Source organism: Hoplias malabaricus, chromosome 3 (genome assembly GCF_029633855.1).
Source record: "Hoplias malabaricus isolate fHopMal1 chromosome 3, fHopMal1.hap1, whole genome shotgun sequence".
NCBI classification, from domain to species: Eukaryota; Metazoa; Chordata; class Actinopteri; order Characiformes; family Erythrinidae; genus Hoplias; species Hoplias malabaricus.
This window is the reverse complement of record NC_089802.1, coordinates 14,754,040-14,776,721: the sequence shown is the minus strand read 5'-3', so window position 1 is coordinate 14,776,721 and position 22,682 is coordinate 14,754,040. Positions and strand designations below refer to the sequence as shown.

General features: G+C 39.5%; 1 protein-coding gene across 3 annotated transcripts in view; it reads right to left on the bottom strand.

The window, feature by feature from the left end:
• Positions 1–22,682, bottom strand: part of dnmbp (dynamin binding protein) — a 52,505-nt gene that overhangs the window by 11,689 nt on the left and 18,134 nt on the right. For 2 of the 3 annotated variants that reach the window (XM_066664392.1, XM_066664393.1), the window contains exons 3-4: positions 21,855–21,977; positions 17,650–19,890 (exon numbers count right to left, since the gene is read on the bottom strand). In XM_066664392.1, coding sequence (XP_066520489.1) covers positions 17,650–19,890; positions 21,855–21,977 — 2,364 coding nt within the window. Of the gene's footprint in view, positions 1–8,495; positions 10,458–17,649; positions 19,891–21,854; positions 21,978–22,682 lie in introns of those variants that run through there. The other variant, XM_066664394.1, reaches the window with a different exon arrangement.

Below are 22,682 nucleotides of genomic sequence, written 5' to 3'. Positions count from 1 at the left end.
TCAAAGGTTAGAGAAAGGCATGATATATCTGTGTGTTTCTATGGATGATTAACATCCTCCATAAATAAAGCCATGAATCTCCTAGAGATATTCATGGCATCCCAGGCTAGACTCAGGCACACAAACAGAATTAATCCCAATGTTACATTTAGAGCCACACCAGTTAGATCGATACAGGCACAACTCAAAAGATTACAGTTGGTTTAAGGTAATGCTTCACAAATCGCTCTCCAGGCCTTTGTGTTGAAAGGATTTCAGTGACTGATCAAACATGACATTTCCTAAACACAGCAACAATGCATCTGAAAAAACACTGCAGCAAAAACAAGTAAAAGTATTTCCCAAGGAATAACTGATTTAGATTTTTCACACTGATGCATAAAAAACCAATGTCATTCACTATTACAGTTCACAAACACACAAGAGTGAATCCAAAGGCACAGGAGTAGAAATAGGGGTTCAGAGCAGAGGTCAGCTGAAGAATTTTTGACTCATTCTCTTACCAATAATATATTAAACTTCTGGTTGAACCAAAAAAATGATGGTGATGCAGATGAACAGTAAGTAGCAGCCACAATCAAATATATTGATTATCTATCATTGCTAGTTTTCAATGGCATATTAAACAGGATCCCAGTGAAAAGGATGCATTCTGACATCACTAGGTTTTTGTAACATTTAGCAATCATTCAGAATAACAGTGATTCTCATGGACATCATAATTAGTCACAGCAGGTGCTACATATCTTTTCTCTTTTGACTGCCTGAATCCACATGTGATCAAATACTGGGGAGAAATTTTCAAAGCTCTATTCACATTCAAAAATGACAAAACTTCTCCTTGAGCTACCTCATTAACATACACTTTTCAATACATGCCAACAATCCCACAATGCAAGGTGCACAAGGTACAAAATTACAAAAATGCCTTTTGTAAGGTCACAAACAAATCAACACAAATTATTTACTTTTCATTCAAAATAAGTCCCTTATAATGTAAATTGACTGATTCTCTTAGGTTTAACCCACCTGTAGCTAATACATAAACACACGTCTCCTCCTGGAGGCCACACACTCTCTCAAACACCCCTAGGTGGCAAGGTCATGGGCAGTCCATTCTTCTGAAGATGAGAGGACTTGCTATGTCTCACTGTATCATCATGAAGAGCTCTTTCTGTGGGATCCAGGCTCCATTCTGAACCCACATTACCATGTGAATGCATGGGAACCCGCAACCATTACACACAACCCACTGAGCACAACCAATGCTGCTTGCGCACACACAAAAGTCTGGAGCTGGAATCTTCACACTCATACACACACACACACACACACACACACACACACACACGCACGTCAGATCAGCTCCAGGGCCACGTTATTTAAGCAGCTCTGGGCCTTGATTTCAGAATGGCCTAAACCTTCACTAGGACCCACCCCCATTTACCCCAAATTCCATCAGAATCTTAAGGATCTCTCAGTACGGAGGCCTCTTGGGCTTTTGTTCAGGTGTATCTGAGAACAGGTGAAGTATCTATTTCCATGGGCTCTGGACAGTTAAGCTAGACAATCACATTGTTTCAGATATTTCTGCTTAAAAGAGAACTGTATGTAACTCATTTGGTTGGTTTCTACATTAATAAATAAACTAATATACATTTTATTAATCATAAAATCAATCATAATGATCACTTTTATCATATAATGTGCTATAATGAATATATTGTTAGCCAGTCGTCAAAACAATGCACCACTCTGGACTTAATGCACTTATCAGTGTTGGGTACCTGTGTTATTTTTACCTACTGGAAACACAGCAAGTGGTGCTAAAATGGAAAAAGGAGTCAAAACAGTGCCAGAAATTCCTGCTCTACTCAAATCAAATCAAAGGTGGTATGCTGCTGTTTTCAAAACACTCTGTCCTCGCGGGCTGTTTAGTGTCGCATATTGTGACATAGGTGCCTTTGGTTTGTATAGTGTTCAAACCTGAAAAAAATCATTTAGAAACAGACCAAAAGCCACCTGCTCAGGCAGTCTTGGTCTGCTTGTTTGGAGTACACCAGAGTTTGAAAGGAAGCGTTCATACTTTCTGGAATGAACAGCTCTTACCGAGTAATCGCACCAGGGTTTGTTTTAAATGAACCAAAGCTGACAAGTATAGACACATCCGTAGTGTACCCAAGAAACTTAGTTTTCTCAAATGGGCAGTAAACAAAATACATAAATAAAAATAAAAATAAAAACAAATACATAGTATATTGTTATTCTGTGTATATCACAATATTAGTGTGACAGTGTACCCATCTCAAGGAAGCTCAGTTTTAGCAGTGGCCATATCCTTCTTCTAATAAGTCCTTCATTACATTAAAGCAGGTGTTGTTAATGGAATTAAAAGGGAACACATTGTGAATACAATCAGATTTTCAGTGCATAATTGCCCACTAATTTGTGTGTCAGGAGCCTACCATCCCACAATATGTGAAATAAGGCAACCCTTTCAGTTATATCTGTGAGCTGCTTAACTCAGAAAACTTGGGATAAAATGAGCCATTCTGATTTTGCTCCCTTAATATAATGCTGGGAATCATCCAATTGGGCTGCTTCCTCATCTGAGTATCTGTATGCAATAGCAACAGACCTATGTTTACGTGAGTGTGCAAAGACAGGGTTAAACCACATATGACAGACATGATGAGAACCGAGAAATTAGAGAACCATGTGAAAATAAAAATGGAGAAAGGAGAGCGGAGATAAAAATGGCAAAATGAGAGCAGAGAAGGAAGAGAACTAAGCTAAAACAGCTAAAACAAGATCATCTACATTTGCTTCTTCCTGCTGCTCCTCTGGGGCTAGGAGTGTGACTTGTTGTTGTTTAAAAGAACAGGCACTCAGAGTGGTCAATCTAAAAAGGGCTGAGAATAGTGCTGTTTTATCCTTGTGGAATTTTGACTGATTAAGAACCCAGAAAAAGGACTAGAATTAACGTAAAGTTTATAAAATTCAAACAAATGGCTTGAGTGCAGCAAGAAATCAGGAAATTGTGTTGTTACAACTATTTATCTACGTAAAATAATAACTTTAAAAAAGTCTTGTCACATGTTATATCATGTTTTACATACTGCCAAAATGATATTTTTATTCTGTTGATGTACAGAAAAAAATATTTGTGAAACCTAACTCTCAAACGGACTCTAATTTTAAACCAGAAATAAAAGAAACCAAAGGCACACCTTTGTTTCAGTAACTTGTATTTACCCTAGTTCTCTAGCTTTCCTACAAAGTTAGAAATTTTTTTTTATCCAAAAAGTATACGAAAACAAACTCAAACTAATTTCTAGCCACTGCTACTACCCTTACAGTAGGTACTAAACTGAGCTGTTTTTATTTTGGTATGCTGAAACTGGCGTGGTTTATGGGCTGCCACTCTTGATCTGCCCTCTGAGCTGTTTGAGTATCACTGTGTAGTCTAAGGTCACATACTATCAGAGTTGTGTGCTTAGAACAAAGTTCACACAAGAATGCCCAGTTACCATGGAAACAAGCGTTAGTGGACCTCTCGTATTTTGCCAAGGCTGAAAGTGAGTGGGGGAGCAACTTTTTTTAACAAAGAAGGAGGAAGACTCTCTGTGAGACACAAAGTGTGTGCATTTGGTGCGCACTTGTTTATGGGTGTGTGTGTGTGTACGTGCATGCATGTGTGGGAAACTGAGATTACACACACTTAAAAGCTCCAGTCGTGAAAAGCAATAAACAAATATGCAGCCCAGACAGCTTTAAAGAATTAGTTCGCATTAAGCCTGAGGTAAACATGACATCACTAGAAAAATGCTAGGAAGAAAATCTGTACCAATTTAAATATGTTGATTCAAAACACCTGGTTTACAAAGAAAGCAATGCTTAATCAAATCATGGTAAAAAATTGGCAATTTAAAAGCATTTAGGAAAAAAGTATAATAATACTAAGTAAATTTTTCAACAGATTACTGACTAGGGCAATTGCTTTAGTTTACAATAGGAACCCCCACATTAATGATATTTTACTACAATTCAAATTTGAATTAACAGCGTTTCAAAATTATGTTTTTTTTTTCCAGTGGGAGCTGACAGTTTTACAGAATTCCAGTTCCTACCCCCAATTTTGTAAGCCATGTGTGACTTGGAACACATGAAACACTCCAAAAGAAGAAGAAATATGCGAATGGGGAACCAATCCTCCTTTGGAAAACAGACCATCAGGAATATTATACAGATGCATTAATATGTAAAATTGATTATAAAGCACAATAGGAACACTGTAGTTGTATTTTTAATGTTTATACTACATAACTTTTTTTTAAATAAAGTATGTCTTTTGAGTTGAGTTGCAGGTCTTTTTTCAGCATTGTCAAACATAGGTTTACATTCTATTGTTCAAAAAGCTGCAGGGTCACATTCTTGCTCTTCATACAGACTTAGTCAGATTCCTCATCAGATATTTTTGTGCGCTGAGGAACCCACAATGTTATACACATGAGCCAAACGTGCATAAGAGCATTCTTTAAGCTGCTTCATGCTCCCTCGAAACCGTGTGTTTTGTGACATTCTTCTATACTTTTCTAATATGTTAGATGTAAAGAAGTCAGCTAATATAAACCATGCTGACCAGCCTTTGATCCACGTGAATGCACAGTGTCAGTTAAATGACATGTTTTTGAATGTTCTAAGTGAAACTAGATTCATATCCTTTAATATGCATAATTACTAATTATTTGCAGAGTTTAACACACTAGAATAAAAACAAAACTTAAAATGATATACAATGAAATTGTGCAAACAATGTGGTACATTTTACATAGATTTTTTAAAAACTTTGACCTGGGGTATAGAAATGCGCATATGACTACTAATAAAGACTGGTAGCATTTTCTTTAGTTCCCTTCAGAATTAGAAATTTAAAATCTTTTCAAAAGAATCTTTTGGTTGCCTTTGGGGAAATGAAAGTAGTTAATGCACATTGTATATGAAGACTTGCATTGTTTTCTTTACAGGATATTTACAGCTTTGGGCAAACAGTTTGAGTTGGTTTGATCCCTGATAAGACAATATCAAGAAGTACAGTGCAGTAAGCGTGACTGATTTGAGAACAGTGGCAAATGGCACATTATTCTGGTGCAGAATAACATTTTTCTCTTGGTTTCTTAATAACATGTAACCTGGCAATACCTTATACTGAAAGTGGCAATATATTCCAGGTTTACAGCCACGAAACACTGGCTTACATCCAGGGAATATTCTGCAATCCCTTCAGGGCAAAAACATGAAGCCATTCACAATCCGACACACTATATATCAGTCAGTGGTGGTTTTGTCCATACCTGTAAGAACTAGCCTGGAGAACCACCTCTTTCCCACCCTGCTTTGATAAAGCTACAATCACGTTTAAAATGCATGTGATTGTGTAGTGTAAGTCATTCGAGTGTATGTAATCTCCTGAATAGGGCCAGATTAGCATTACAGAGATATGTTGTAATTACATGCATGCTAACAGCCCCAGTCCCTTTATGCAGAGCCCTGACAGGACAAAGCAAGATGTCCAAACACAAAAGAGAAGAGTAATATACAGCGTCACTGAAAGGTCTAGGTCTACATTTCCTACTGGATCCTTAGCTTGCTGCTGCTGCACACCCACATTAAACCGGGCAGCCTGACTGTCTGCTGATAACTGCCCACTGTAATCAGTGCTCTTCAGAGGACAAAGAGGCATGACTGCTTTTTGCATTTAATTTTAAAACCATTAAACGATCATCAATCACCTGAGAGAAACAGAGTTCTGCTTTCAAAAATCACCTGTCCATGGCAGTATAATCATCATTTTAAGAAGTGGGTCAACAAGCTTCAAATCTGTATGAACTCTACAGTTAGAACCTGAAGGTCAAGGTTTTTACACAGAAGGAGTGTAATGATGGGTGTGAGTGTGTGTTCATGTGTTTGTTTTCAGTAGCTGACCTATATTAACTAGCTAAATCCCTCCTCAGCTCGTGACTTGAGGCTTTTGTCTACCAGGCTGGCCCTTGACTTGAAGTTACTTCAAGGCTGCCTGAACATTGCCTGAAGGTTTGTGTCTAATCCCCTTCCAGCCCACCCGCATAGGCAGCTGTACAGGGATTACTGAGGCCAGCAACAGGCGTCTCAACAGACACACACACACATTCACGCACAATTCACCAGTAGCTATGCCAGGTAGTAAAATTAGCCATCAGTTGAGCTCTGATACCCACAGTTGACTTAATTGTTTTTATTTGTTAATCATTCTTTCAGAGTTATAACCCTATGTAACATCAGATTCAAAATAATCCAATTAGATGTTTAACTAATACTGCTATTGACTCTGAATTAAAAGATGACATGTCATGGGCTTTAGGCATTTCAAAAGGGAAAAATATATATTTTTTATAAGCCAAGTTAATGTTAACTTTGACAAACTGATCGAGTTATGTACAATACTGCAGTTCTGTTATTGTGTGGGAGTTTAGAATTTGTGTTTTTTTGGCAGTTTTTATCATTTTGCAGCTCCTCAAACCCACTCATCTTACCCCAAATAATGAGTCAAGTTTGGTCTGTCTGATCCGCTCTACAGCCACCCTGTACTCCCAGCATTAAGGTTACACTTGTTATGGAGGAGAGTCTTTGGTGCCAGGCACATCCTAGCCCCAGACAGCACCTCTTCTTTATACTTTCCTGCCTCTACCATCCCCCCAATGGGTGCTGACTGCAGCCTTGCACTCCAGAGGATTACCATGGGCTTCCCTGCCACCTGCTCTATATCAGATATGATGTAGAAAACTTAATTTGAACTATCACCATTTCCAATAATACAGCGGATCAGACAAGGCATGTTTTGCATTTGAAAGTGTGCTTCTATAGTGTAGTTTAATAATAGCTACTCTACCAGTGATCATGGAAATGAAATAAATCAGAAATTGTTTTGAGTTAAAAATAAAACAATAATCTCTAATTAAGTAGATCTAGAAGATATGAGGTTTCTTCCTCACTGTTTAACATACTGTTATATAAATACATGTATATCATATAGCTAAACTCATCTAAACACAGTCTGCGCTTCTGTGCATATTGCAGATAACAGTGTCAGAAACCAAATCTGTTTGAGATTACAGGAAAACTGTGTGATCTGAGGCAAGTGTCTGCAAATTCAGGTTTGCAGTTTGTTTAAAAGCATGGCGGTGTGCTTCCATTTCTCAGTAGCTAATCAAAAACACTTGTGAAACACTTAAAGATATCACCTATCAACCATCTTTGCTCAGACAATGACAACAAAATCCTTACTCACAAAGGTCACCACAATGGGTAAACAATGGAGGAAAGGACTTAAAGTATTTTTGATTAATCTTGCAACTCTTCATTAAAATAAGCAATAATTATTTATTTATTAATTATTATAAGGGGGCGGCATGGTGGTGCAGCAGGTAGTGTCGCAGTCACACAGCTCCAGGGACCTGGAGGTTGTGGGTTCGATTCCCGCTCCGGGTGACTGTCTGCGAGGAGTTGGTGTGTTCTCCCCGTGTCCGCGTGGGTTTCCTCCGGGTGCTCCGGTTTCCTCCCACAGTCCAAAAACACACGTTGGTAGGTGGATTGGCAACTCAAAAGTGTCTGTAGGTGTGAGTGTGTGAGTGAATGTGTGTCTGTGTTGCCCTGTGAAGGACTGGCGCCCCCTCCAGGGTGTATTCCCACCTTGCGCCCAATGATTCCAGATAGGCTCTGGACCCACTGCGACCCTGAATTGGATAAGCGATTACAGATAATGAATGAATGAATAATTATTATAAGACTGAAGACTGTCAAATTCTTCCGAAAAGCTGTTTTTTCCAACTATTTATGATTTTTTTTTAAAATGTAGAGAAACTGACTTTCAGTTTGTGAGAGCACTGTCAGGATGCTGTCACGCTTTAAATAATATGCACAAGAGCATTTGTCATAACAGGACAGAACAAGCCTGGCTTTGCTTGTGAAATTTTCCCAAGTCACTCAATAACACTCACTTCCAGAAATGACAATACTCAGAAAAGTGAGAGAGAGAGAGAGAGGGAGGCAGCGTGAGAGAGTGAGCAAAGCTTGAAAGTAATAAAACCTGCTTGACTAGTTTTCCCCACCCTGCATGCATACTTGAAGATCACCTTTCTAAAAGATTCAGCAAAACACTCTCAGCTCCATTCAAGGAGCCAGACGGCCTAGTCTTACACACAACGGTGATAGCATCATCAGCACTTCTGGCATTTCCGGAATTGATTAGGCAATATACCTGGTGCCATGACACTGAAGGTCAGAGTCTGGCTATAAATGAGGGTGAGGTCCCTGTGGACTTTGCCTCATAGGTTTGGCAGGCTTTTGTAGACAGTTGCTTAACTTTTCATTTTATACCTCTGACCTCGCTCGATATCCACAATGGCCCCAAGCTTGTGTTATGAAACAGTCTGTACTAGCATTATTTAAAATTTTACCTCGCTTCTGTTTCCTGGTGGTGGCAAACTCTGACTTCCTTAGTGAGCTAGGTGCCGTCCTCCTGTAGAAACTGTTCCTGTCTAGTGAACCCACGTAAAGAGGCTTGTTGGTCCGGCCTTGTTTTTCCGGGTCTGCTTTTCCTGAACTTGGACGACTATGCACCCTGTTCTTGCTGTCCTCGTCATCCAAGCGGTCAAAAGTGACAGGATCCTCATAGCTCCTTCTCTCTCTGCCTGTTTCTGCATGGTAAACATCCTCTTCCCATTCCCTACTGTGTTTCCAACTGCTGTGGTCACTGTTGTAGCCCTCCTGTTTGTGGTCTATGGAAGGAGACCTTGCATATTTGTAGAAGTCCTTGCATTTCAGGTCAAATTGATCATCCTCTATTTCAAAACAGTCTTTAACTCCACTATCATAACGATCATCTGTTCTGTAATCTCTGCTGTCTTTCTCTCTGTAATCATAGTGGTCAGCATCTCTGGGCTGATAGTGGTCCTTCCGCCTCCCATCAACATTATCTTTTTCCCTTCGATGACTCTGATACTCCTCTAGGGGTTCAGAGTGGTCCTTTCCTCTATGATCATACTGGGCTTTATCCTTGGGCTTGTAGTGGTAACCTTTACCAGGATCACCAGGATTCTTCCCCTTTAAATCAAAGTGAATATCATCCTGGTTATTTTCATAGTGGTCATATTCCGGATCTCCTGCATCTGGGTTTTCTCTGTACTCATTGTGGTCAACTTTTCTACGGTCGACAATGTCCTTCTCCCTATACTTATAGCGGTCTCCCTTCCTTCGTTTATAATCCTCGTTTTCCCTTCGATCATTAGTATCCTTCTCTCTACAGGCAAGGCGATCTGCTTTCCTACGGCCTTGTTCACCATCTCTGTGATTATAGCGGTCCTCCCTCATACGGTCCTTCTCTTTACGGTCATAAAGGTCTGTTTCTCTACGGTCATAGTACTCTTCTCTGCGGTCATAGCGGTCTTTTTCTCTATATCTGTGCCTTTGTCTAGAATCATAGTAATCCCGTTGTTTACTCTCTTTCTGGTCATGTCGGTCATACGTATCCAGCTCTTTCTGGTCATAGTAGTCACGGCCTCCGCGATCATAGCGATCCCTCTCTCTGTAACGGTCTCTCTCCTTGTCATAGTAATCCTTTTCGTCCCGTTCATATGTGTAGGCATAACGATCACGCCTGCTGTAATGTTCCCTCTCATCATAATACTCATCATTATCCCAATAGTCGTACCTGTCCCGTTCCATGTGTGTACCACTCTCCTTATGCCTTGGGCTTTGCACGTAGTCTCTGTTTCCTCTAGGCTCAGCACAGTCCATGTCTTGTGTTGGCACATAAAAGCAGTGGTTGGCAGCCCACTCCTGTGGCTTCCTGGGCTCCTGAAACACAGCCTCAGGTGTGTGGTAGAAGAACGGATTCCTCTGCTGTACAAAGTCTTCTCTGTATGGTATCTTGTCCCAGTCCTCATATTCCCAGCTCGGCTGTCGCATGCCATTGGCTTGCCTCGCGAAGGCCTGGTTTAAAAAATGGTCTGGCGCAGGCCTAAAATCCTGTGGGCATACTTGTTGCTGCAGTAGCTGCTGTTGTTGGAAGTGCATCATTTGGATGTACCTATCTCTTTCCCAGCTGTCACTCACAAGTTCTTCAACACTCTTCCCTCTCCGAGGAGGAGCCCTGCTGAAATCCCAGGGCACTGGGGCAAACTCCATAGGATGTCCCAGTGCCACCTGCCCCTGCATTTTGCTTGTAAGGATCACCTCTTCACCATTAACAGCTACTTTAGATCCCTCAACGCTGACTCTTCACATATTTGTTTACAGCAATCCACCTGTCAGACATGCTCTTGCTCTGTCCAACATTCTCTCTTTCCCAAATCTCCTTCTCCGTCAGCAGCTAGAGCAGGACTGTCTGCTTTAGACATGAGAAACTCAATCCCTCACTCCCTCTGCCCACTCAGCCAATAGGAAGGAGGCAGAGAGGGAGTGGGGGTGGGGTGTGGGGGGAAGAGGGAGGAACTTAGGGTAATTATTGAGCAAAGTCACATGAGTGGTGGATTATAAGACTGCTGTGATTGGCTAGAGGCTCTGTTTGCAGAAAAACATAGGGCAGTCTTCAAAGAAATGTTTCTCCAGAGGAAACAAGTTTACTCATTTTCTGCAGAAACTTTGAGTTACTCTGAGAAACTCTCTAATATCAGTTAGTGAAACCTCTAGTGGTTAGGCTTGTTATTGTTTTGCAAACTATTTTTTTTTTTACTATTTTTAATCATACCTCTCACTGTTTAGCAGACGCCGAGAGACTGAGCTGAAACTCTGACACATCCAGCATTTCCTCTCAAATAAGACTTCCACTCAAACATTCTCTTCTGTTCTCTTTATCAGCACAACACTTTCAGAAGCTGCTTGCTGGTGTGTAAACATCATATGATCACATCTTGTTTGGCCCACTTGCAAAGCAATAGGATTCCCATGAATGCAATAAAAAAATGTGCTTTCATGTTTCAGAGGCATGAGCTGGGAAAGTTGGACACAAGCAGATTATTCCAGAGACTACCGTGTGGTGGAAAGTGCCTGCATGTTCCACAATGAGCTATTGTTGAAGGCTCTCCCTTGTCTCTGAGGCTTTGGCATGTTTTAGTGTGAGAAAAAAAACAGCTATTCATGCATCCCAGTATAGTATATCCACTGCTTTCAAACCAATAAAAGGAGCAATTATAAAGAACACAATTTCAAAGCATCTGCTACAGAAAAGAAAGTCCAGTATCAACAATATTTCACAAATCAACCGGAAAAAAATATGTATGTAAAATAAACATGTTTTTTCTTGTAAAATTAATAAATTAGGGGGAAAAGTTACTCTCTGCTCTCAAGACTTATCAGTCTGCTAAACTCTAACTCACATTACTGTAGGGGAAAACAAATCACAGAAAGTCTGCATGCATTTTTTACAGGTGCAACATTCCTGCTGTGTGACAATGGGCAGAGATCATATAATTTACATTTGTACTGTCCACCGAAACTAGCCTAATTTGCAGCCTTTTATAAACATTAAATATACTGTTTCTTACCAAGCAAACAACCATCAAGATGATTCAATTAAAAAAAAGCATAATTAATACATTCTGTCTGCATATAAAACACTATGCTGGATGTCCCATGATAGCAAATTCTACCTTTAGTGTTTGCTTCACACTTTTAAAGTAAATCTATTACAGAACATAACAGATTGCAAACAGCAGCTGCACACAGATCCAGTAATAGATGTCTCCAATGTGCTTCTCTTCATCTGTATTAACACTCTGCATTCACACATCTCCACAGCATCTTTCTCAGCAAGTGTTAATAGCAACAGAAGCTCACAGCTATTTAAAAGAGACCTCTATTAACCTCAATGGGGCTCCAGCAAAGAAAAGCTGGGGGCTGGAGATTGAAATGAGCACTTCATGATTTTTTCTAAGCAGCCAAAGTTCCCAATTAGAAACAGCGGTATGTGGAGAGAAAGCCAGCACAGTATTATTTGTTTAATGTTGAATATATAATGGTATTTGCAGTAATTACTGTATATTATAATAGACCTCAACGTAAAAAACAAATTTCACCTTGTTTTTACTATGTGCTGTGTAGCGCACTTGACCAATCACAAGTCTAGATAAGTGTATATGTATTCAGATAAATTAAGATTTACATGTAACCCAATAAATGTGAATTATTTTGGCCAAAATAATATAGGCCAAGCTTTAAATATTAGGTATTGAGTTGTGTCACAAAGCCAATATATAGCAATTACATATAAAGCAGGTGTACTAAGCCTTTAATGCATTGTATTATTTTGACCCTTTGAATCATTCGTAGCTCTAGGTTAAGGTACATTTCCACTTTCACTTTTTTTTCCAGAGAATCTTTGCTTTTTTCTACTGTTGTCCACCTTATCACATGGATCTGATCCCCCTGACGACATTTCTCTGTAGTTATGGAAATTAAATACCAGACAAGGTGTGGTCTGCGCTTTCCTCATATATAATAAGTAGTAATCAGTCTGCTAAATGGTAATTTAATAGAATGATCTCCTGTTTAAAAACTTGCTGGTTTCCTAAGGAGAAAGTTTAATGTGTGTTCTGTGTGTTCTTGCTTCCTCTTAGAAAAGACTCACACAGAAATCCTCAACAGTAAATCTAAAAGTAAACATGAAACTGTTTTCCTAAATGGCCTGTCTAAGTTGCTCTATAGGGGAGCTGCTCCATGTCTTGGATATGTCATACTACAGTAAACATGAGCTAAGTTCATAATAATGTTCCTGGGATTCATACAGTAATAATCCATTTTGATGAACTCATTTGTCCACGTCTATAACTAAGTCAGGACTATAAACAAATCCACTCCTGCAAAATCTGCTGTTAGAAGAACTCCACCGTATGCCTGAGCAATATGAAAATCTCCAGATCATAAAAAAACAGGATCAGCTTTGGAACTGGCTAAATTTGTCTTTGAGGTCCCTCACAAGAAATGTATCCTATCTTCTCTCTCTCTCTCTCTCTCTCTCTCTCTCTCTCTCTGAAGTTAATAAATTTGCAGTTTATTAAAAGAAAAATGTAAAAGTAAATGTAAAAGTAAATTATTCAGAATTTAAATATTGATAAAAACGTACAAATGATCATGTGCTAATGTAACTTTGCTGGGGGAAGTGACACATTGAGTGCCATATCAAAAACTGGTGAAGAGTTTGCAGTAACACACTAACGCAGTAAGTATATGCTGCAGAAAATATAAGGTATAATCCACATAACCCACACTTTTCAATTGTCCTCTCAAACACTGTTGAAAGAGTTCACTTTTAAATGATTCAGTTACTTGTCTGTTACTTATTACTTCAGTAATGAAGTATTTGTTTTTTAGCACAGAGTTTGTCTTCTACATACGAATACGTTCAGTTTTTTCACAGGTAGAAATCAGTGTAGTCTCATATTGTAATTAGCCCACACTGTAATTAGCCCAGTGCATATAGCGTAATATAAAGTAAAGAACACTAAACTGGCTTTGGGTGGCAAGGTAAATAAAAATAAAAAATTAGAGACTGGAGGAGGAGGTAGAGGGAGACTGTGATTGTGGAGATGGGTCATCAATTACACGAGACGGAGGGCAAGATATAACACCTGATGTTGATGGCACTTGATCTTTATATTTAATTCAAAATGAACAAACAACAACATTTCTCAGGATCTCAGATTTTTTGGAAATGGGCTGTAGTATAATATAAAATCTCTATATCTATATAGAGGTCAAAGTTCTGGTATCGGGACAAGCTCAATATCTGTGTGGCTTTCTTGTGGTTTCTTTCATTTTCTCCTGTTCTCTTATCACAGTCATCTACTCCAAGAATGTCTCCACCCCTTGAAACTGAGTGCAATGAACACTCCCGCCCGCTTCCCCACAGTGACACCATAAGCAGCCGTCATTGTTCCTCCCTTCCAGCTGAGAAACACACCCTGCTATGATATGGAAAAAAAAAACACTTACTTGCTTACACACACAAACACATACAAACTAGTCTATTAACGGGCCAAGGAGGACCCTCATAACCGGTGCTAAAATTACACCTGTTTCAGTGTGAAACTAAGGTTACGTGCATACATTTGACTCATTAAACAAAGTGGTTGCATATTCAGACATTTTTACTGACTCCTGCATTCAAAGGAAATACCAGAAATGCCACACAGGTACAATAACAAACCCACAACAGTAAAACAAGGCACAAAGATCATTCATATTCGACTGTGAGGTAGCCAGTCACTTAAACACCATAACACTGTCTCTGACGTACTTTTAAAATTACCTCATAAAAGCCACTGTCGATATTTCTGTCACTGCAAACATAAAAAATTTAAGAGTAGTCAAAACTTCGCTTTTTCCCCCATCTCTTTAAATGTTCATCTTCTAAAACCCAGAGTATTGCTACCAAGAATTATTACTGCAATTATCCATATTCACCTGTTTTCTTATTCACCTATTTATATATGGAGTTATGTACTTCATTTTTATTCCATTCTTTGTCAAAATAAATGTAGAAAAATATGTCTTCTGCTGAAAAACATCATATAATCAACACTAGATCATCATGAAATTTAAATCATAACATCTCTTCTTTTTAAAAAAACAAACACTGTATCATTTTAAAGTGTAAAGCCTGAATATTAATTTTACTTCTTCACAAATTCACAAGCTACAACTTAAATATATATAAGACAATCATGCTGTATTTGGTTATACTCTATATCCCCTAGTTCTATATCACAACCATAGACTGTATATAGAAATCAATTTATTCTGTGATCCTACCTGGCAGATGCATGGCTCTTGTGTGTAGAACACGGCCAAAGAGGGAAGTGAGCTGCACCAAGGGCCACATGAATGACCTCCATAGTCGACTGCTAATGCTTGACTGCCCCATGAGTTTCAAACAGTCCCACAACACTGATAACAACTGTGTGTTCATCAACAGATACATAGAGTAAGGGAGGTCTTCAGTCATAACTCCTCACTGTAGGTCAGAAATGTGCCTCATATATAAGCTACGTGAGAAAATCTCAGCATTCTGCACCCTAGTAACATGCTCCCGTGTGGCTGCTAAAGTAAATTATCAAACTCTTCGTCATGGATCAGAACAATACTTCAAGATGCTTAGTTTCGAGTTTTCTAGTCTACCAACATACTGCACTCTACTGTGCAAAAAGTCTTTTAGCATGAAAATTTTCACTGGGGAAAAAATATATTCATAAAAAATCATAAGCCTATTATCAGAGTTTCAGTATTTAGTAGTGTGCTACAAAACTCGTAGTTTCAAATAAATATGCAGGAATAGTTTTCCATACATTCACACAGTTTTCTGTATATTTCTGATAGTGACACTTTCAGTGGGCTACAACACCTTGCTTGGTTGTATCTGATATCCACAGAAAATGGGCCTGAATATGAACACAAATATAGTGTCATTCGGACCTATTTGCATGTTTGGTAAATACAGTATTCTTCCAGAATTTGATGAATCATTTAAAGTAATTATTTTAATCATATGAGGATAACACTTGTTCTGAAGAGACTGTTTAGTATTTTGGCATTGCAAAACTCCACAGAGACAGGAAAACTCCCCACAGTGCTTATGAATTCTCAGAATATTATGGCTAGCCTAAATATACTCTAATGGTGGTTATAGGACAAGAACACTCTTGCTGTGTGCAAATATAGAGGATACTGTGGTATCAGTGCTCCTAGTTAAACTCTAGTAAATCCACCTCATTGAATCTGAGCTCCAAAATTATAGCAGTTTTACTCCTTGCTGACTTTATACTTCTGCAATTATTAAGACCTTAGTCAATGTGTAATTCAGTCTGCATTAGAATCCAGATATTTTTAGAAGCCAAAAAACAGCTTTAACCTCAGAGAGCTCTCTTAGTTCTCAACAGTGAATCAGGGTGTTTCCTACTTTCTGATCTGAGGGCTCCCATACAGGTGTTAGGGTCAAACAGAAAGCTATGCAGTGACTAAGAAGCTGCTGAATACTACACAGGCGTGCTGAGAGTAAGGGCTGTTAACTGGAAGACTGCTGAGTTTATAGGTGTTATGGGTTATTTTATCCACTCATTCTTCTTCACTTCATGGACATACCAACATACTGATGTACAGTGGTTTGCATGTCCTAGATATCCAGTACTGAACCCATTTTAAACATGGCTGTTGTATGTCCATGTGGAATATGGAGAACCCACTTTACAGAACATAAACATTCATTTAGTGAATACAAATATATTTCATTCTTCCTCTCATGTGAGTTGAACTTTACTGAAGAAATGTAAAAATAATGTTTCATGTTTTCATGTTTTGTGTGTTACCTGATCTAACACACAGAGTAAAACACACAAGGAAATACTGTAGCTTGACAAATTTCCCAGATCACGTGCCTCATGGTGGACAAATCCTGTCTGACAGTAAATATGTACGGCACAAGGTCAGCAAATATGTACTCTTGTAAGTCTGCTTTCCTGTAAATAAGATGATTCTGTAACAGAGTATGTTACTTTGGAAAATAATGTAAGCAGCATTCTTTGTGGTACCTTTGTCAACCACATGAAAAAGATTATTTGCATGTTGGTTTCTTTGGTGGTTGTGATTAAATCACCCATGAACACACCAGGTGTACCGTTTCAACACTGAAATGATCATCTAGGTTTTAGTAAATCTTACATATTGTCGCTACCCAGTGAAAAACACGTATCTCCCAAAATAGTAACTTTATAGTCGAAGGAATAAACCTTCTTCATTTTCGATGGAAGTCAATGTAAAATAATTTTATTCCATATAATTCTAGAGGAAGGGCAGCCGCTGTGTTCAAATGATGGAGTAAACTAAAAATACACACAAATTGAGATACATGTTTTTAATTGGACAGCGTTGATTAACGGAATATGTAACAGAAAATAATTTAAAAAGCAAATATTTACATATTCAACAACCATGATCAGCTACTATTATTATGAACTTGAGAAATGTAATGTTAGAATTAAACCGAAACATTACTAGGGATGCACAAAGATACACGAATAATTTCTCTATCATGTAGGTTTCAGCTGATGTTTGCTTAAAATATGAATATCATCACAAGTATTTCATTTGAATACATATTTCCAAAAATTATTATATAATTGATTGAATTACATATGCTTTTAAGATTATCTGTTAATTGAAAAGAACTGCATAAAATACAGGAAAAGCAGGGTTATATTATTAAACTGTCTTGTAAAATGTATGATTTTAATTGTCTGCAGTGTTAATACAGGTGTATCTAGTGCAAATTTTGATATTTTATAGATTTTCATGTATGTGTTTTTAGTGTTGTTAGTTCCTATGTTTCTAGTTCTCTGGTTTCATTTATTTGTACCATTCCAGGTAGGACCCACTGTGACCCTGACCTGGATAAGCGTCTACACACAGTGAATGAATGAATGAATGAATGAATGGATGAATTATTATTAATGAAACTGAAGGTTTAAAGAGGTACAGATTCATTTTTTTTAAAAACAGAACTTTCTTAATAGCAGAGCTTTAAATCCCAACACACAAATGTGCTGACTACCTCAACCTTACCTTGTAACTGCTGCTGCTCCAGTGTCAGTGTCTCCAGTGTGTAGGTGCAGAACTCCAGGTTCTCTAGCGCCTGCTGTCGTGCCGTCTCATCCTCCTGCTCCTCTTCATCCAGCATGGCACGCAACTCCTGAGCTGTGTTTGTGTACATCTCAATATCCCTCTCCACCTCCTCAAGCCTGAGGAGAAGTCTGTATTGTTCCTGCTCTCTCTCCCTCTCTTGCTCCATCTCCTTCTCCCTTTCTAGAGCATCTTCTGCCTCTTCCACCTGCTCTGCATCTTCCTCCTGCAGCATGCCCTCCTCCTCAGTTGAAAAGAGGGTTGAGCTCTGTGGATGGATACGAAGAGCATCAGTGTTAGAACGAGGACAAGGTGGAGGTGGGCGAGGTGCTCTCCGGGCTGGTCTGTAAGGTTGTGGAGTGACTCTGCCATTTGTAGAAGGAGCATGAGTGCTGGAGTTACGGGGCGCTGGTGGTCTCAGAATTCTGGGACGGGGAGGAGGGGGGCGGTGTGTGTTCCGTCTCTCCAAAGATAAGGCAGAGCCTGCATGGGAAGAGGTACGGGGGGAGGTGCGGTCCAGTGAAGGGTGGTATGTAGAACCCCTAATGATGTCATTCTCACTACTGTAGTCCATGATGGAGAAATGTCGGGACACTTTGCTTCCCTGGCTCATGTTAAGCTCATCTCTCCTGCCCTGTTCTTCATTAGCCCCACCTCCTGGACCGGTGAGGCTCTTCTCAAACTCCAGCAGCTGCTGAGATAACTTGGTTTCCAAGTCACCTGCATATGCAGCTATAGAGTCCAATGTGTGAGATGCTGACAGGCCATTGGTTCCCCGCCCCTCAGGCCAAGACCACTTCTCAGTACGACCACCGGAACTCAGGTCAGCATCATTGATGCTGGCATGGCGAGTCAATTTATTCTGCTTGTTCTTCTCACCCTGGCTGGCATAAGTTCTGCTGGAGAAGGGCATCCTGCTATCATGGGAGGCATAGTGGCCTTTGTTTCTGGAGCGAGCAAAGCTACTTTCAACACTTCTTCCAGGTGGATGATGTCCCTGGCTCCTTGGAATGGGAGGAGGTTCAGGTTGGTTACTACGAGACCCTACACTCTGCCTATTGTTGAGCGCATGAAGGCTGGGCCTAGGAGGCAGCTGTGGTCTAGGAGGAGTAGGGCTGCCAGAGTTAGTCCTCTGAACTGTCTTTGGGGCCAAGCTGCCTGTTCGACTTGGCTGAACGAGTGGTGGTGGTGGCCTCTCTCTCTTCCTTGGTTGAGTCAGAGGCTGCTTTTGAGCTATTTCTTGATCCTGAGGATTGTTTTTCACATCCTTGCTTTCCTCCCTTCGCTCAAAGTAGTCCAGATCCCACACTGTGTGGTCTTCATGGGTTGTACAGTTCTGTTCACACTCTGGAACAGTGTGGTCTTGCTGACCAGAACTGTGAGCAGATGTATAACCGTCTGCATCTTTTTTCTCAGAAAAGTGCATTTCCTCATCCATAACTTGCACTTGAGGCACAGTCTGTGCCTGTCCTTCCATTTTAACAAATCTGTGAGGAAAAATGCCCCGTCTGTCTCTGAGTTGACCCTCCAGCCAGCCATCCTCCAATGTCCCAAGAATTCGGATCCTGTCCCCAACATCAAAGTCCAGTTCTCCAGGCTCCAAAGCTCTAAACTCGTATAGAGCAACTCCATAAACACCATCTTCCTCTTCCTCTTCTTCTTCTTCCTGGTGCTGTTGCTCTGCCTCCTCTTCCATGTAGTCCTTTACCACCTTCTCCATCTCAACCTCATCTTCTTCATCCTCCTCTTCTCTGTGCTCCTCTTCATCCACACTGGAGTGATGATAAAGACCCAGGCTTTGTGGCTCTGACTCCTGCCTAATGGAGCGCAGGGGTGTGAGAAGCTCAACAAAACCCTCAGGAAAGATCCCTGTCCTGCCTTCCAGCTCACCTTGGAACCAGCCAGGCTCAGGCACGCCAATGATGGCAATGACATCCCCTTCCCTAAAGTCAAGCTCCTCGTCTAGCTGAGCGTGAAGGCTCATAAGGGCACGGGCCTGGCTTAAAGCATGAGGGGGGAGTTCAGATGCATGTGCAGCTGCACTACGCTCACTCAGCTGTTTGGAGCGTCCAGAAAGCTCCAGCTCCTTCACACAGGACACAGGGAAGAGCCCCCAAGAACCCCATGCATTTCGTCCACGCAGCCAAACCCCATCCACACGGGCTTCTCCTGCCACTACATCACCTGTAGCAATGGGAGAACAAAACAAAAATGCACAATTATTATTTAGCAAAGCGGGATACAAGGAACCAGTTTTTCATGATACACTGATCTTCATGACAGTGACTCAACTACACTGATTGTGAAATTGATCATCTATTTTATTATACCATCCAATAAAATAAAACTAGCATTATCTAGATCCCAGACAAACAAACATAACATTTAAACAAACGTATTAAATACAAACATCAATGTGCCTGCACTGCCCTGTTATTTCCCCTGTTACTATGAGAACCAGAAAGTGAAAATTTTCTAAATGTATTTTGTTGGGCCCAGTCTGGTTCTTTCATGCTCTAAAGTACTGAATCAAGTGCTGAAATTTCATGTTGTACTAATTAATTTACTAAAGAATTATGATCATGTCCTAATGAGGTTAGAGATTTACACACCTTTTACCGTTAGATTTGTACCTTAAGGCATTACATAACAACACTAACTTACTGCAAATAATCATTTGTATACTCACACACCATTGATACCAATACCTTATATTCCTTTTCTGTGCATGGTAGTAAACAAGAGTCATAAGAAGCCATTAAATTGGTGTGGTCAGCTTCACTTAGCACATGTGCTTTGCAAACACACACACACACACACACACACACACACACACACACACACACACACACAAACACAAACACAAACACAGGTCTGAGCTGCCAAGAGACAGACTGACCATTGAGGTCACTGAGGTCAAATTCCACATGGCCCGGCTCCACCTCCTATTGTGTCCAGCACATAAACTAAGACACTTAGGAGCTCCGCAGAGTGATATGCAGGAAATGTAATTCATCTGACACACTCACACAGAAAAACAACTACAGGAATTGGAGTTTCTAAACCCATGCTGAATCCATGCTAAAGTCACATATATCGAGAAAACACTCAATACAAACAAATTGCAAACAAAAACTCAACACACAATGTTACATTCTGAAGCATCAGAAAATGTGCTAGAGAATGACGAAGATATGTAAAGGGTCAACACATCAAAATACTACAAGAAATTTTCTACTGTACGATGGAATAAACACTGTAGTCTATTTAAAAGCACTAAACTAGTGACATCTAGTGGTCATTTAGATCAGTAACACCAGCGGTGACGATGTCCACTAATTTACACTATATCCTGATGTTTGTGGTTACCTGCTCATTCATTTCTTCTGAAATTAAGGCTATTCATAACGAGTGTGTCCACCTTTGCTGCAGTAACAGCATCTACTCTCCTTTGATGGGTTTAAAACAGATGTTGGGAAAATTTGGGGGAATTTGCTTGCATTCAGCCATGAAAAATTTAGGGAGGTCAGGTACTAATTTGGATAACTATTCCCGGATTCCAAACAACACACCAACTCATGCTAAAAGGTACTGGATAGTGATATATCATCCAATAGAACACAGTTTGAAGCAGCTCTGCATTGTTACTTCTGCAGAGGCATTGATTTAATTTCATGGTTTGCTATGAGGATTATGCTGAAAATCCTGAATGTCTGTGTCAGCAATTAGTACCCCTTTAAATAGCTGATTATACTAATTTTAAGGTATGTATACAAAGTATTAGACATATAAATGTAAATATAGGTGGGTGAAATATAGGTATGTATGTTATTACAAATACATCTATTATCTATTAAACACATTAACATTTTGGTTTAGTCGCCTACACTATACTTCTACATCAAATAACGAAGCAGAGACAAACTAGGAAACTAAGAAACTAAGTAAAAAGAAGGCAACATGGGTTTACTGCAAATATTTACCTCTTAAACATGACATTATTCCTCTTTGAATGTGTGGGTTTTAAGCTGAAAAATGTGGAAACAGACCAACAAACAGGAACTGAAGAGACTATACGGATATACATCTGCAAAATGCAAACTGCTTTTCAGGTAAAGCTCATATGTCTTATTTGCAGAGATATTTACCTCTCTTCAGGGGCAGGTTGCTCGGTTCCACAGAGTTAAAGTCATTGATGCATACGAACAGTTGCTCTCCTGCTTTAGTTGTCGGAATGGTGACAGATTCAACAAAGGTACTGGGAAACTGACCTGGGGAAAAGGAGATAAGCAATGACAAACCCAAGAAAAAATGTTTTGCTGCTTCACATACTGAGAATGTTTTTGAGGATCTGTAACTCGCCCTATTCGCAGTGTATATACATGTTGGTGATGTCTGTCTGACCACTTCTTTTTTCTTTAGTTTCCTTTTCTATTTATTCTGATTAATCTTAGTCTTATGAGGTCCTTTCGCTAGCAGCAGTTCACTAATACATCAGTGCACTTGACAGAGGTGTTAATAGCAATGACTTAACTGCACTGAACAGGACACTTTACTCACTTGCACTATGCTATTTTGCACAGCTGTACAGAAGTTCTATTTCTGTAACTCCTACAACAATACATAATATAACCTACTTCAGGTATATTTGGAAACATTTATATTCATACTCATATCTGTACAGTATAGATTTTATATTTTATGTTGTCTAATTTATGTCTTAATGCTCTTTCTTTCTGCTAGTACTTAACTGTATTCTTTAGTTTATTTATTGTTTATTGTACCTCTTTTAGAGTTATGTTTGTTAACAGTCTGTGTTACATGTCATACATGTGTTGCTGTCACCAAGACAAATTCCTAGTATGTTTAACATACCTGGCGAAATAAAGAGATTCTGATTCTGATTCTGATATGTCACAAAGCTATAGCTTATAGACACAGTCACATTTGGCATAAGTGATTCGTATTACCTTTCT